The 15,176-nt window shown below is 35.0% G+C and overlaps 1 protein-coding gene across 2 annotated transcripts in view; it reads right to left on the reverse strand.

Moving 5' to 3' along the window:
- Positions 1 to 15,176, reverse strand: part of LOC110112215 — a 46,373-nt gene extending 31,197 nt beyond the window's left edge. Inside the window, exons 1-4 of one of the 2 annotated variants that reach the window (XM_020844358.2) lie at positions 14,820 to 15,176; positions 14,532 to 14,659; positions 6,521 to 6,577; positions 6,315 to 6,422 (exon numbers count right to left, since the gene is read on the reverse strand). In XM_020844358.2, coding sequence (XP_020700017.1) covers positions 6,315 to 6,422; positions 6,521 to 6,577; positions 14,532 to 14,659; positions 14,820 to 15,075 — 549 coding nt within the window. In that variant the 5' untranslated portion in view covers positions 15,076 to 15,176. Of the gene's footprint in view, positions 1 to 6,314; positions 6,429 to 6,520; positions 6,578 to 14,531; positions 14,660 to 14,819 lie in introns of both variants that reach the window. The other variant, XM_020844357.2, reaches the window with a different exon arrangement.

Consider the following 15,176-nt stretch of genomic DNA (forward strand, 5'->3'; position numbering starts at 1 on the left):
CTCTCTCTCTCTCCTCTCTCTCTCTCTCTCTCTCTCTCTCTCTCTCTCTCTCTCTCTCTATGGACCGGAAGAAGCAAGGGAATCGGGATGGATCCGATGGGATCTGGCTTCGAGCGGGAGAGTTTGGGTCGAGGAGGTCGGAAGACAATGAGGTGGAGTTCGGGACTTGTGACTGAAGGGATCCGGCTACTGGAGCTCGTGGGCTTAGTCGGAGAAGGAAGACAGGGAAGAGAGGAGTTCGGGATTCTCGTGTGTGGAGCAGCGAGCGGGCAAAGAGCTTCGTTCGATCGGCTTTTAAAGGCGTCTAAGGGGTGCGATCGAGGCTGCGGAATTTGGGAAGGAATCGCAGAGAAACGACGTGAATCGGCGCTGCCAGCGTGATTTCAGCAGGATTCCGGGGATTTCAGTCGGGATTTCGGGCAGATATCGTGGATCCCATGGATTACAGTCGGCATGCATTCGTTTCATTCAATTTTGGATATTATATGGAGGTTAACACAAACATATTCACAAAACTACAACACTACTGTTCCCAAGTCCTGAATGAGAAAAGTGGAGGGTTGCGTTAGGTAATCGACAGCCAGCATAAAACTTGTCGAATAATAATGACATGAATCCTTTATTAAATTGTGTTAATGCAAGGGCGTCCCCTGGAAGCGACGCGCTGTATGGCCTGAATCAGTGACAAGTGTGCAAGGGCCGCTGCACCGGCACCCTGGTGCAGTGTTAAATAGACAAGGGTTCCCACATCAAGAACAGATGTGGACAAAGAAGCTAGTCTATGAAACTAAAATTAGGATGGGAACTTAGAATATAGGTTCCATTACAAGAAAATTAATAGAATTAATATATATTATGATTCATAGGAAGATAAATATTTTGTGCATTCAGAAAACTAAATAGGTTGGAGATAAGGCTAAGAAAATTGATAGTTTAGAATTTAAACTTTGGTATTCGGATAGGAGTCGTACTAGAAATGGTGTAGGTCTTATTATAGATAAGAGTTTGAAGGATAATGTTAAAATAATTAATAGGATTGAAGATAGAATTATATCTTTAAAGATTGTTGTTGATGATAAGATTGTTAATATTATAAGTGCATCTGCTCCTCAAGTAGGTTTGGATATGAGTTCTAAATTAAATTTTTGAAATGACTTAGAAGAATTATTACAAAAGATACCTCTAGAAGAAAAAGTTTTTACTGGAGGAGATTTAAATGGACATGTTGGTAGAAAGGTAGATGATTTTAAAAGCATTCATGGTGGCTATGGTTTTGGAACAACAAATGAAGGTGGCAAGACCATATTAGATTTTTGTTTAGCTTGTGATTTTTCAATTGCTAATACCTTATTTAAGAAAAGAAATGAGCATCTCATCACTTAGAAAAATGGATATAGTACAACCCAAATTGATTATTTTCTTATAATAAAATTAGATCGTTTAGATTGCAAAGATTGAAAAGTTATTCCGAGTGAAAATTTATGTACCCAACATCGATTATTAATTTTGGACTTTAAGATAAAGGGATAGATAATAAAAAATAAAGTAAAACGATATTATAAGATTAGATTGGGGCATTTAAAGAATATTAACAAAAATATTTTTTAGAGTAAGATTTTAAATCTTAAGATTCTGTCTGTACATGAAGATGCCAATATTATATGGGAAAAAGTGGCTTGTGATATTAAGAATATTGCAAAAGATGTGCTTGGAGTTTCAAAGGAAAAAGCTCCTAATAGTAAAAATAGTTGGTGGTGGAATCCAAATGTGCAAGAAAAGATAAAAAATAAGAAAATTTGTTAAAAAAACTGGTTTAAATGTAAAAATTATGATAATTGGGAAAGCTATAAATAGGTTTGTAAGGAATCTAAGAAAGTTATTTGCGATGCAAAGAGTTTAGCTTTTAATGATTTATATAATATATTAGATACTAAGGAGGGAGAAAGATATATGTATAAGTTAGCCAAACAAAGAGATAAGAGTAGTAAGGATTTAGTTCAAGTGAAGTGTATTAAGAATGAAGATCAAAAAATATTTTTCTTAGAAGATGTTATTCAACAAAGGTGGATGAGTTATTTTGCTAAACTTTTTAATGAAGAATGTGAAAATATGATTGACTTTAGTGACTTTATCACCCTAAATGAAAATAAAGATTTTCGTTTTTATCATCATATCAGTAAAATTGAGGTTAGAGAAGCTTTAAAGAAAATGAAGTGTGGAAAACAGTTTGACCTTATGATATTCCAATAGAGATGTGAAAATGCTTAGGATATGAAGGAATTTCTTGGCTTACTAAACTTTTTAATACTATTTTGAAGACTACAAAAATGCTAGATTAGTGGAGAATGAGTGTGTTAATTTCTATTTTTAAGAATAAAGGTGATGCACAGGAGTGTGCAAATTATAAAGGAATTAAATTAATGTGTCATACTTTAAAACTTTGAGAGCGAGTTATGGAGCATAGGTTGAGGCGTGATACTAATGTTTCTCAAAATCAATTTGAATTCATGTCGGGTAGGTCTACTATGGAAACCATACATTTATTGAGAGGTTTGATGGAGAAATATAGAGAGAATAAGGGGGATCTACATATGATATTTATTAATTTAGAGAAAGCATATGATAAAGTTCCAAGAGAAGTGTTATGGAGAGTTCTTGAAAAGAAAGGAGTTAATAATACTTATATTCAAATCATTAAAGATATGTATGCAAGAGCTATTACTTGTGTTGAAACACAAGCTAGTTTGACCAAGTATTTTCCTATTTCGGTTGGATTACATCAAGGATCAGCCTTAAGTCCATATCTTTTTGCTTTAGTCATGGATGCCCTCACTAGACATTTGCAAGAGGATGTACCTTGGTGCATGCTTTTTGCTGACGATATTCTTCTTGTTGATAAGACTAGAGAGGGAGTTGAAGGTAAACTTGAATTATGGAGGTCAACTTTAGAGTCTAAAGGTTTTCGCTTGAGTAGATCTAAAACTGAATATATGGAGTGTAATTTTAGTGAAAATAGACCTAGTGAGGGGATTGTGACTTTGGGCGATCAAGTCATTAATAAGAGTAGACGTTTTAGATATCTTGGATCTATTGTTCAGAGTGATGGTGAAATTGATGGGGATATTATCAACAGAATTCAAGTTGGATGGTTGAAATTGAGGAATGCATCGGGCTTATTGTGTGACAGAAAGTCCCCCTAAACTTAAGGGAAAATTCTATAAGATGGTGGTGAGACCTGCAATGCTTTATGGTGCCGAATGTTGGCCATTAAAAGAGAAGCATAATACTAAGTTAAGTGTTGCAGAGATGAGTATGCTTAGGTGGATGAGTGGCTTGACCCTTAGAGATAGGATACGAAATGAGCATATACGTGAAAAGGTTGGAGTAGCTCCAATGGAAGATAAGATTAGAGAGTGTCGCCTTAGATGGTTTGGTCACATTAATCGGAGGCCTTCTGATGACCCGGTTAGGAAAGTTGATTGGTTAGGAAAGTTGATGTATTAGATTTGGCTTATGTTAAGAAAGGTAAAGGTAGACCTAAAAAGACTTGGTTAGTAAATATTAGAAATGATCTTTCTTTATTAGATTTAGATGAGAATTTGACTTTTAATCGACACAATGGACAAAAAGGATTCATGTAGCCGACCCCACGTAGTGGGACAAAGGCTTGATGTTGTTGTTGTTGTATTCACAAAACTACAAATGAAGATGGTTGTTATGAACTTAAGAGAAAAGTATGAATGTTATATCCTAATTTTTTTTTTTTTTTTTTTCTTTTTACACTTAATGTTATATGCTTTTAATGTACATTATAATATGTATGTTTTCTTCTTTCATCAATTTGCATTTCTTTTTTATGTTGTCAAAAGGGAGAGAGTAATTAATATTAGTTGATTTTAATTGCTTTCATATTCATATATTCAAGGTGAGATTCATTATAGAAGTTATGGTACTAAATTATAACATAGTTGAGGGACCAATATCATTTTGCAGACCCATCCTAATCATTAGCCAACATAGCTTATCATCAGCAAAAGGGGAGACTTTTCACCCCATGTACAAATGATGTGTATGAGTTTATTTTTTATGATAACAATCACATGATTACTAGGTCTAATCATTCATCTTGAGTGATTTCAAGATTACGTGTTTGTTTTCAAAAAGATCATTAGAATTGATCGAGAAAAGCTCATTAAAATCCTAGTTAGTCTTTAGAGTAGGTAAGTTCTTGATTACAAAATGATGTCTAAACCTCAAGCTCTAATCAACAAATTTTGTAGGAACGAATTAAGATTAAAGTCATTTAAAATAATTACATACTTTTTAAATATAATTAAAATTAATTGTTAAATACTTTAAGTGCTTTTGAGGATGTTAAAAAATTCAGTGAAATTTTAGGAGTCAATTCAATCAATAGATTTTATATCTTTTAATAATTAAAATTAATTTTATTTTATTACAGAAAAATTAGTTTTTATTTTAGGTTCATTAAATTGATCTAGTTTTGTAGATTTGAAATCATATAGAATGTGTATACTTCATAATTAGATTTGATCAAATAATTAAAGATTTAAAGTTTTAATTAATATTCAACATACATCAAAGTATATATCTTCGTTGCACTTTTTTGCTTGATTATTCACGCACATAATTCTAAATGGCTACATACCTTTATATTATATAGCAATATAACAATCGATATATCAGCCTTGCACATTTTTTTAGTTGATGATTCATGCACATAATTTCAAATGGCTATATGGTTTTATTTAAAGCAGCTATTCAAATGGATTTCATAAAATTTTCCAAAATACTATATTTATTTCAAACAGCTCTTCAATAGAATTTATAAAGTATTCCAAACGATTATATGATTTTAATTAAAAACGTCACTTTTAATTCAATTGAATTCTATTTCCTACCAACAACCTCATGTCAAAATTTTGAAATATTTACATATTTTCCTTCTCTTTACAGAAAGTTCATCACTGTTACATATCTATCATATTATATGGTTTTTTTTGTTTAAAACATGGTTTTTAACTCAAATTTATTTCTAATGGCTATATAAGTTGGCTATTAAGCATTGAGCCACTTGAAAAATTTTTTAAAATATTTTTCTTAAATTTTTAATTCCTTATAATATGATATTGAAGCATATGGATGGAGAAAGACTAGTAGAAGAATAAGCCAATAATGTTTTGTTGAAAAATCTCTCAATTTTTTTTTTCAAAACAGAACTTTCTTCTTGATTAATTTTTGAGCACATCAAATCTCTTTCAAAGCTCTGAGCATAGTAACATCATTTGTAATTGTTTAAGTAGTTCAACAATCATTAAGTCTATAAAATCATTTTATATTATTTTTTTTCTAATTTTCCTCAATCAACTTTTTTTAGATCAAATTGTTAGATTGTTATTTTTATTTTTCTTACAAAGTTTTAGAAAACTTTGGAACCCGTTTTAAAATTTTTGTAACATAGATTTTTTAGTAGCTCTTGCACGTCATGAAAGAGTATAGGCTTTAGCATATCCGCCGCAGAAAGAAGCGAATCTGGAGGTAGCACAATCAGTACAGTGGAATTCAAGGCAGTTGAGGTCTAGGCGAGGACGTAAGCTGATTGGAGGCCGAATAACATAAAGATTTTGTGTTATCTCTTGCTAGTTTTCATTTAGTCCTGCAGTGGTCATCAATTTGCATCTACTTACTTTTTTGTAAATTTAGTTTTCAATTCCACACTCCTTCAAATTTTCTCAAGTCTAAATAATTTTTAGAAAAGCACCAATTATGCAATCCCTTAAATTATTTGGTTATGACATATACTTAATGAATTGTATTGATGTGTTTGATTGTTTATTATTATATTCAGTTGTGCATTTTGTGTCGTTGGTTGATGGAAAAAATTTGCGTTAGGTAGTCGACAGCCAGCGTAAAACTTGTCGAACAAAAATGACATGAATCCTTTAAGAAATTGTGTTAATGCTAGGGCGTCCCCTGGAAGCGACGCGCTGTATGGCCTGAATACAGTGACAAGTGTGTTGTTGTGGTTGATGGAAAAAATTTGCAAACAAACAATAAATGTGCGTTCCATACGCTTGTGCTGTGCCTAGACTTTACTATAGCGATATGGCTTTGCCACATACGGCCCTACCGATCAATTGCTGTATTTACTCGTATTTGTTTTCGCATTAGCATACATGCAAATCAAATTATGATAGCAACACAATGTTAGACCCTGCTGAAAACCTTTTCAAATCTAATAGGATTCAAGAGCTAATAACAAGAAGAGGCCTGTTATTGAAGTATAATCAGACCTGTTCAACTTTCGAAGCTACTTCTTCCACTTTTTTCTCTGCTTCCCATGTTTTGGACTCTGAAACATGAATATTGAAGTTATTCCTTCTAGACTCATCCAACAGTTGCTGCACCTAAGCAATTATCACCAATGAAATAAATAAGTTGCATTTTCAAGCAATAGCAATGACTAGAAAAACAGCAGTGTGGGAGGAACCAGCAAGACCTCGTCATACATAACTTTAATCTTTTCATCAAAAACTGAGGTCCCACCATATGAGACCTGCAAAAGGAATTTTACTAACTGAATAAGAAAGGTAATCATAGGTTAATGCCTCATAAAAATAAGCCAAATGCTCTACCCCATTTAAGGATTAAAAACCAAAACCAAAAATAATTCAAGAAATAAATAAGCTTGTTGAGCAACCAAAACTAGGAGCTTAATTTTCCACAATAGAACTATGAACTAAAAGTTGCCACATTTATTCTTTTTTTGGAAGAACCGCAGAGCATTCCCTAAGAAATTTTGTATGAATGCTGACACAGAAAAAAGTTTAAATAAGAATTTGTAATTAAAAGTTTCAACGCTTAAAGAAGGATTCAATGTGTCATCTTCTTGAAGTCTACTTGAGTATTGTATTCATGGGCGGAACCCTATGTAACCCGGGGGGGGGGGGGGGGCAATTGCCCCCCCTCAAAAAAAAATTTTTAACTTATAGGAGAGTAAAAAATCGTTTTTGCCCCTCCTAAAAATTCAGTTTTGCCAACCTAAAAAGCCTTTTTACCCCCCTAAAAAGCCTTTTTGCCCCTAACTACCATTGATGATGTCCTCTTTAAATTTGAACCATTTGATTCTTAAAGCTTGATTCATCTCAACCATAGATTGCATTTTCTACGTTATCTTCTCCCAATGTATATATATTCTCTATTTTTTAATTGTTATGAAAATGAGTAATAATGAAAGATCATTTTTCTATGTAATAACTTTAGTATAGAAATACCTTTTGAAAGTGACATAATTAGTTCAAAAAAATATGTAGGATTTGATTAAGAATATCAATTATGTATATTTTTTTGTCCTATTCTTGCAATATTTTTTTAAATTTTTTTGTGGCTGAAAACATGATGATGATTTTGATATACATTTTGTTTGCATTTGAAAACTAAAAAAAAAAGATCAAATATAAATCTAAGAAAAAAATTTAAAACAACTTTTCATAATATTATATATATATATATATAGTTAAATGATGAAGGTGTATATAAACATCAAGATATGATATTTAAAAATAAAAAATAAAAAATAAATCAAGATATGATATTTATTGTAGTTGGCTTGTAAAATAAAAAAAACTTTTTTATAAACAAACAATTGAGAAGAATCCCCAAAAAGCCTTCCAATCACAGGCCCCCTCAGCTCGACGACACTCCTCGATGGACTCGCTCAAGAATACTCGCATAAACCTACTCAACACTATTAAACTCGACCCAAAGACAAATCATTAAAAGTCATTCAGTGTTATCCACTTCAGCCAATCAGGAAGCAGACTATACTAAGAGTCATTCAACCAATATATTTTTTATTCTTTTGGATGTAGCATTTTCTGTAACCTTTGAATCCCTATAATAAATAGTGAAAATGAATATTTTGAATCTTTTATCTTATTGAGATTTTGTGCCCCTTAAGCATTTCTCTATATGTTTTCTCTACTAACATATTGTTTTCTCTCCATTCTCACACAAGTTTTAGGTCACCCATTACTTTGAACAAGATGATTCAAGATGCCCTATGAGGGTTTTTCAAGTGTGTTCAAAGGGAGAAAACCTATCCAAGTAAATCAAAAGAGCTAAACATGAACTTACCAATGCTTTCTCAAAAGAGATCGTAGAGGCTAGGCCGTCTCCCAGGTTCAAAGTGCCTCACTTAGAGTCCTATAGGCAAGATTGAACGAGTAAATCACATTGCCACTTTTGAATTAATTACTTCCCTCCTAAATATTAATGATGCTCTCAAGTGTTGCTAGTTTCAAAACATTGAAGGAGTCGGCACAAAGGTTGTTCATTTGCCTAATAGTGGAAGTTATCACCTCTTTCTCGGAGTTTGAAAAAACATTATTTGCCAGTGCTCAGAACAACTGGCAAGCTTTCTTGAAGATGAGATAGGAGCCAGGAGAATCGCTAAGCAACATCATAATGTGGTTTCAAAGAGAGATGCTTGAAGTTAAAGATCTTGAACCTGCAGTCGCCCAAGCTGCCTAACCCAAGGACTATGAGAGTGTCCTTTCCGCTATGCACTCGGCCTGCAACAATTTAGAATACTTGCTAAGCTATTTGAGTTGGCCAACAATAATGTTTGCACTGAAGAGTGCAAGAAAGTACTAAGTCCAACACAACCACTCACCCATATGAACTCGCCCATACGAGAGATCAATAATCAAGGCGAGACAGTCCATAGAAAGGAGGGACAAACTACTAAATCCACCATGAGATCGTTTCCACCTAGAGTACCATGGAGTTCCCCAGCAACCTAAGTCATTAAGGATTGCAACCTAAGTCATTAAGGATTGCAAGGCCACCTAAGACAAGAGTGGAGGAGCCCCTTTACGCCACTTGCCTCTATCATGGAGAAGTCATGCATCATCCCCAAACTTATCCTACTTGTACTCCACTGAGAGCGTATATGACCGAGCTAATTGAGGTTGTTCAGAACAAAAAGTCAATAAAGGCTTAACACCAATGAAGGTGAATGCACACACTATAACACCTCAAGATATTGTATTTTCCATAATGATCATGGCCACAATACGAAGAAGTGTCATCAACTTCGAGAATTAATAGAACTCATCAAAGCAAGAAAACTGAAGAAGTTCGTGCTTAACCCCAGTCGGCACCCAGAGAAACCTTCTATGGAAAACAACAAGAGTGAACTTATCCCAGCTTTCTTACATCCAAGAGTAGGGCATTCCTTCATGGGTAGAGAGCTAGTCAACTCGTCAGCGACTATGAAAAAGAAGAGATTCAGAAAAGTGAACCTGATGACTACCTAGCAAGCTCTTATAGGAGAAAAACCCCACAACAGCACTATCATCATCACAACCTTGATCACCAACTATCAGATAGGTAGCATTCTGATAGACACAGAGTTATGCCAATATTATTTTCAAATCTATGTTAGAAAAAATAAATATCCTTGCTTCCCAACTCAATCCCACTATAGGTCCACTTTATGGCTTCTTAAGGGAGCGCAGATAGACGGAGGGTGTACTCATCTAGCCCATCACCTAAAGTGTGGGAGGAAACCAATATATTGACATGGTTTATTTTATTATCGAGGACGCCTCAGTCATCTACAATGCCATTTTTAGCAAACCCCTGTTGAATACTTTCAAAATCATGGTGTCGCCTTACGAAAGAAGCAACTTAGTCGTGCATTTGCTACCTGAGGGCACTAGGGAAAGTGGCGACTTCCACAGAAGAAGTACTGCAACTCGACATGGAGCAAAGGCTAGATTTGGATACCATGGAGACAATTGAAGAAGCACCTGCAATGGAAGGCAAGTCAGGTGGGACCCTTAGAATAAGTGTTTGGTTCAATGAAGAGCATATATGTGAGCTCATTCAAGTTCTCAAGGACAACCTCTCACTTGGACAGTTACAGAAATTTCAGGCATCAGTGAAGAAATAATCTGCTATAAATTGAATGTTAGGAGGGATGCATGGCCAAAAACATAGAAAATAAGAAAAATTGCAGCCATACTCAACGAGCCAATAAACCAGGAGGTGCAAAAACTAATAGATAGAGAGGTTCAGTACCAAGACTAGATCTCAAATATGGTTATTGTGCAGAAGGTAATAGACAAGTAAAGAATGCGTGTGGACTTCATTAACTTGAACTCAACATGCCCAAAGAATGGTTACTCGCTACCGAAGATTGATGCCTTGGTTGATTTAACAGTGGGGTATTCGATGATGAGATTTTTTTGAAACTTTCTCAAGATATTACCAAATAAGGATGCACCTAGGTGACTATAAAAAAATTGTCTTCATCACTGCATAAAGACTATATTACTACAAGTTCAAGCCCTTTAGTTTTAAGAATACAAGGGTGACCTATCAAAGAATGATGAATAGGGACTTCCAAGATCAGAAGGGGAGGAATATATAAGTGTATATAAATTATTTGCTGGCGAAGAACAAGCCGTCCAACTAGCACATAGAAGACCTGAAGGAAATATTTACTACCCTCAAAAGGTATAACAAGAGACTTAATCATTTAAAGTGCGTCTTTTATGTAGAGTCAGGCAAGTTCCTTGGCTTCTTACTTATCCTAGAGGAAATCAAGGTGAACCCAGATACGGTGAAAGCAATTTTATAGATGTCGTCGTCAAGGACAACAAAGGAAATACATCAACTCACTTGGCAAGTCACTAAACTCAACCACTTCATTATAAACTAGGAGAGAGGCACTCATCATTCTTCAAGGTGCTTAGAAATTTGAATAAATTCTCTTAGAGTGAAGCATGTGAGATCGCCTTCTAGATTTGAAGCTCCTTATCTTCTCATCGCCTCAACTCCAAAGTCCTAGACTGGGCAAAAGGACTTGCAGTTGTATTTAGGAGTGGATAAGGATGCATTAGTTCAGTGCTAGTTAGAGAAAAAGGGTTATAAGCAAAAACATTAAGACGAGCAGAGTAAAGGTATCCCATCAAGAAAAAGCTTTTGTGGACACTAATGGCCTTAGCAAGATGATTGCAACCTTACTTCCTAGCATATCCAATTCAAGTTGTTACTAATCATCCACTCAAAGCATTGCTCGTCAAGCCTGATCATTCTAGAAGGCTATATAAATGGTGAGTAGAGCTAAGTTGGTTCCAAATTATATATAGACCAAAGAAGGCCATCAAGGCTCAAACAATTGCCAACTTTAATAAAGGGCAACGAGCATGAAGCGACGGCTCAGTTGTAGTATTAGATGCTCTACATCAATGGAGCTTGGGGTAAGCAGGGATTCAGTGCGGGCATGGTTTTGAAGAGCCTAATTGAAATCGACAATACATAAGCTATCAAAATATAAGTTCAAAGTAACTAATAATCAAGCAGAGTACGAGACCTTGCTCGTCTCAGCATTGGAGACGACTCAATTAGTTACATATTCTAACTCACAATTAATGTTAAATCAAATAAATGGTGAGGACGAAGTGAGGGAAGAAATGCTATTAAAATATATCTTCAACGAGAAGATAGAAATTAGCACCAACAACAACATCAAGCCTTTATCTCATTCTGTGGGGTCAGCTACATGAATTCTTTTTCTTCACGTGTTAAGAGTCATTCTCATTTAAATCTAATAAAGAAGGATTATTTTTAATATTTTCTAACCAATCCTTTAGGGAAAATTCTCATTTGAATCGTATATGACCATTTCATATCATGTCTCTAAGAGTAAAGCCACTCATCCACCTGAGCATCCTCATTTCTCTTTTAATTCCTAATATTATGCACCATAAAGCATTGTAGGTCTTACCACCATCTTATAGAATTTCCCCATAGGTTTGAGGGGGGCTTTTCTATCACACAACAAGCTCGATGTATTCCTCCACTTCAACCATCCAACTTGAATTCTACTAATAATATCCCCATCTTTTTCACCATCAAACTGAACAATAGACCTAAGATAACTAAAATGTGTACTATTATTAATGACTTGATCGCCCAAAGTCACAATCCCCCCACTAGATCTATTATTACTAAAATTACACTTCATATAATCAATTTTAGATATACTCAAACGAAAGCCTTTAGACTCTAAGGTTGACCTCCATAATTCAAGTTTACCTTCAACTCCCTCTATAGACTTAACAATAAGAATAAATATCATCAACAAAAAGCATACACCAAGTTACAACCTCTTACAAATGTCTAGTGAGAACATCCATGACTAAAGCAAAAAGATATGGGCTTAAGATTGATCCTTGATGTAATCCAACTAAAATAGGAAAATACTTAGTTAAACCACCTTGTGTTTGAACACAAGTAACAACTCCTGCATACATATCCTTAATGACTTGAATATAAACATTATTAACCCCATTTTTTTCTATAACTCTCCATAGCACTTCTCTTGGAAATTTATCATATGCTTTCTCTAAATCAATATTATAGAAGAACTTATCTCAATAATCAACAGGCATTATTTGCATGGGCTTACAAAAGGAGTCGTCACTCATAGGTGGTTATCAGGATTCCTCACAAACCAAGCGACTCATCCCTTGCCACACAAGAAGTCAACCACCAGAGTCACTCGCTGTCATCCATAGCAAGTATCCTCGTTCATGCTATCCAAAGCTTAACTACATGAACGTGTCTACTCTTGGGGACCTCAATTCGACTTTCCACGGCCGTCCAACATTAAGCTCTTCGTTTCCGCAATAAAAACTCACTTGTCTTCCTCTTCTAAGGTGACCCCAGGCCCCATCACAAGTTGTCAATAACCTCAGAAAACCTACCAGTCACAAGCTTCCTCAACTCGACACTCGCTGATGGACACCCCAATCGTACTCAATTGAACCTACTCAACACTACTGAACTCACCCCAAAGACAGATCATTAAAAGCCATTCAATGCCAACCCCTTCAACCAATCAAGAGGCAACACAGAGCAGAATATACTGAGAGTCATTTAGTTAATGTATATTTTATTCTTTCAGAAGTAGCCTTTCTTATAGCTCTTAGACCCCTATGAATAAAGGGTGAAAATGAGTATTTTGTAACTTTTAACTTATTTGAGATTTTGATCCCCATGAAAACTTCTCCACGAATATTTTCTAAAATATTAAGTTCTCTCCATTCTCACATAGGTTCCAGATCACCCCTCATAAAGTTCGTCTGCTATTAAAGTCGAGTGTTATCCACAAACAGATTTCGATCCAACAAGTATAATTGGCGGAACATTTTCTTCTCTTAATCTCTTGCAGTTAGCTATATTATTCTCCTCTTATGGTATTACCAATGTTTAAAATTGCGTATTCGGGCATTGAGGCTTTTTCATTTGTGAGGCGAGGCATAAGCCTCAAGGCGTTTTGAGGCGTAAGCCTCAAAATCAAAAGATTGCGTAAACATAAAATGATCAAATTTTTATATACTAATGAGTGAATAATATAAAATATAAAAAAGCATAAGATATGAAGTGAAATCAAAATATCTCAATAATAAGACAACATGAAATATAGTTCAACTCAAAATTCTATCTTTCTCAAATCCTAGTATTCTTTTCATTAACATATAATTCCAATTTCCAAAAATAAATAGCAATGAAATATCACATAAGAACTCATACGTCATCAACACTGTCATCACTAAGTTACATCATTATGGTGAACTACTCTCTCCCCTTCCTCCTCTCTTATAGAGTCCAATGTCGGGAATTTTCTTCAAGATTTATGTAAGTTTTAATATATATGGCATGAGGCGTAAGCCTCATGCCAGTGAGGCGAGGAGGGGCCTCAAGGCGGGCCTCAACCAAGTTGAGGCGCAAGCCTCATAAAAAAAAAACTCGAGGCGTAAGCATCGAGGCGTTTTTTACTGGAATTGCGCAAAGGCGAGCCTCATATTGCGTAATTTTAAACCATGGGTATTACAAGTATTGCTAAAGATCAAGATCTTAATAATAATATTTAACCACTAAGAACTCCCCTCCCAATAACTCACGAAAAATACTCTACTCTACATCTATATATCATGAATTATGAAGTTTGAAATCATATCAAGGATGCCAATTGAATTAAACTATCCATCATATCAGTAAAATTAGGATTGACTAAGCATGAATTAATGTATGCAAGTAGTTGTTTAGTTTAAGTTTAAGACAAACTCAATCAAGCCATGATAAACCATTTCATCCTCAATTCTAATCACATCAGTTCCAATCTAAAGTACAAACAACCAGAATGTAAGATCTTGGCAAGGTCGGTGAGTACAAGGAGTAAAAGTAGCATTTGTGGCAAATCAAGTTCGGAAATACTTCTATAGTGATCCATACAAATATCCATGCAGAAGTTTGGGACATGTTGCCACTATCTTTATCTTTGCATCGCAGTTAATGAAATAAAATTAGGGTTTGGCCAATTATTCACATGTAGAACAAAAGTCAACGATGAAGTACATTTTCTAATAATTAATTGCTCCTGCTAGAAGAAATGCGCTAAGGAACTAAATTTTTGTAATATATGAAAACCGCACCTTAACATCATTCAATGTTCTCTGCAGAAATTCAATCTTCCCATCCATCTCCTCAATCAACTTTTTGCTCTTTTCAATTTCAAGAATTCTTGAATTTAAGAGCATATTTTTTTCCTCCAAAAGGAGCTCTGCATCAAAAAATAGCTAGCATTCCGATATCAGAATACCTCAATCTACATCAAACTAAACAGAACACATTGAAATCCAATTTAAAACTCAAAACTTTCTCTCCCTCTCCAAAATCGTATCATACCGAAAATGATATGAGAAAAAGACGCATAAAATTACCCAATTTGGTGACCTGGGCCTTCATCTCGTTCAACTCTGAGATCGGTTGCTTCAACGGGGAAGGATCGAGTTCGGAGAGGGCAAGGATCGTCGAAAGAGAGATGAGAAAAGCGGAAATGATTGCTGGTCGGAAGTATCGAGCTTCCCGCCCATCGGTACGCCGGAGGGAGCCATAGATGAAAGAGAGAAGGTTGAGGGGAAGCAAGAAAACGCCGAGTAGGATCAACGACTGATCGATAGAAGAAGGTAAAGCCATTTCTCCGTGTTTAGACAGACTTGCTGGCGCTTGTTAGGAAACGCGATGAAATTGTTCGATCGGTTCGTGCCAAACCGCGGTCTACGGCAGGGAGCCTTCGA

This window comes from Dendrobium catenatum, unplaced genomic scaffold (assembly GCF_001605985.2).
Source record: "Dendrobium catenatum unplaced genomic scaffold, ASM160598v2 fragScaff_scaffold_1136, whole genome shotgun sequence".
NCBI classification, from domain to species: Eukaryota; Viridiplantae; Streptophyta; class Magnoliopsida; order Asparagales; family Orchidaceae; genus Dendrobium; species Dendrobium catenatum.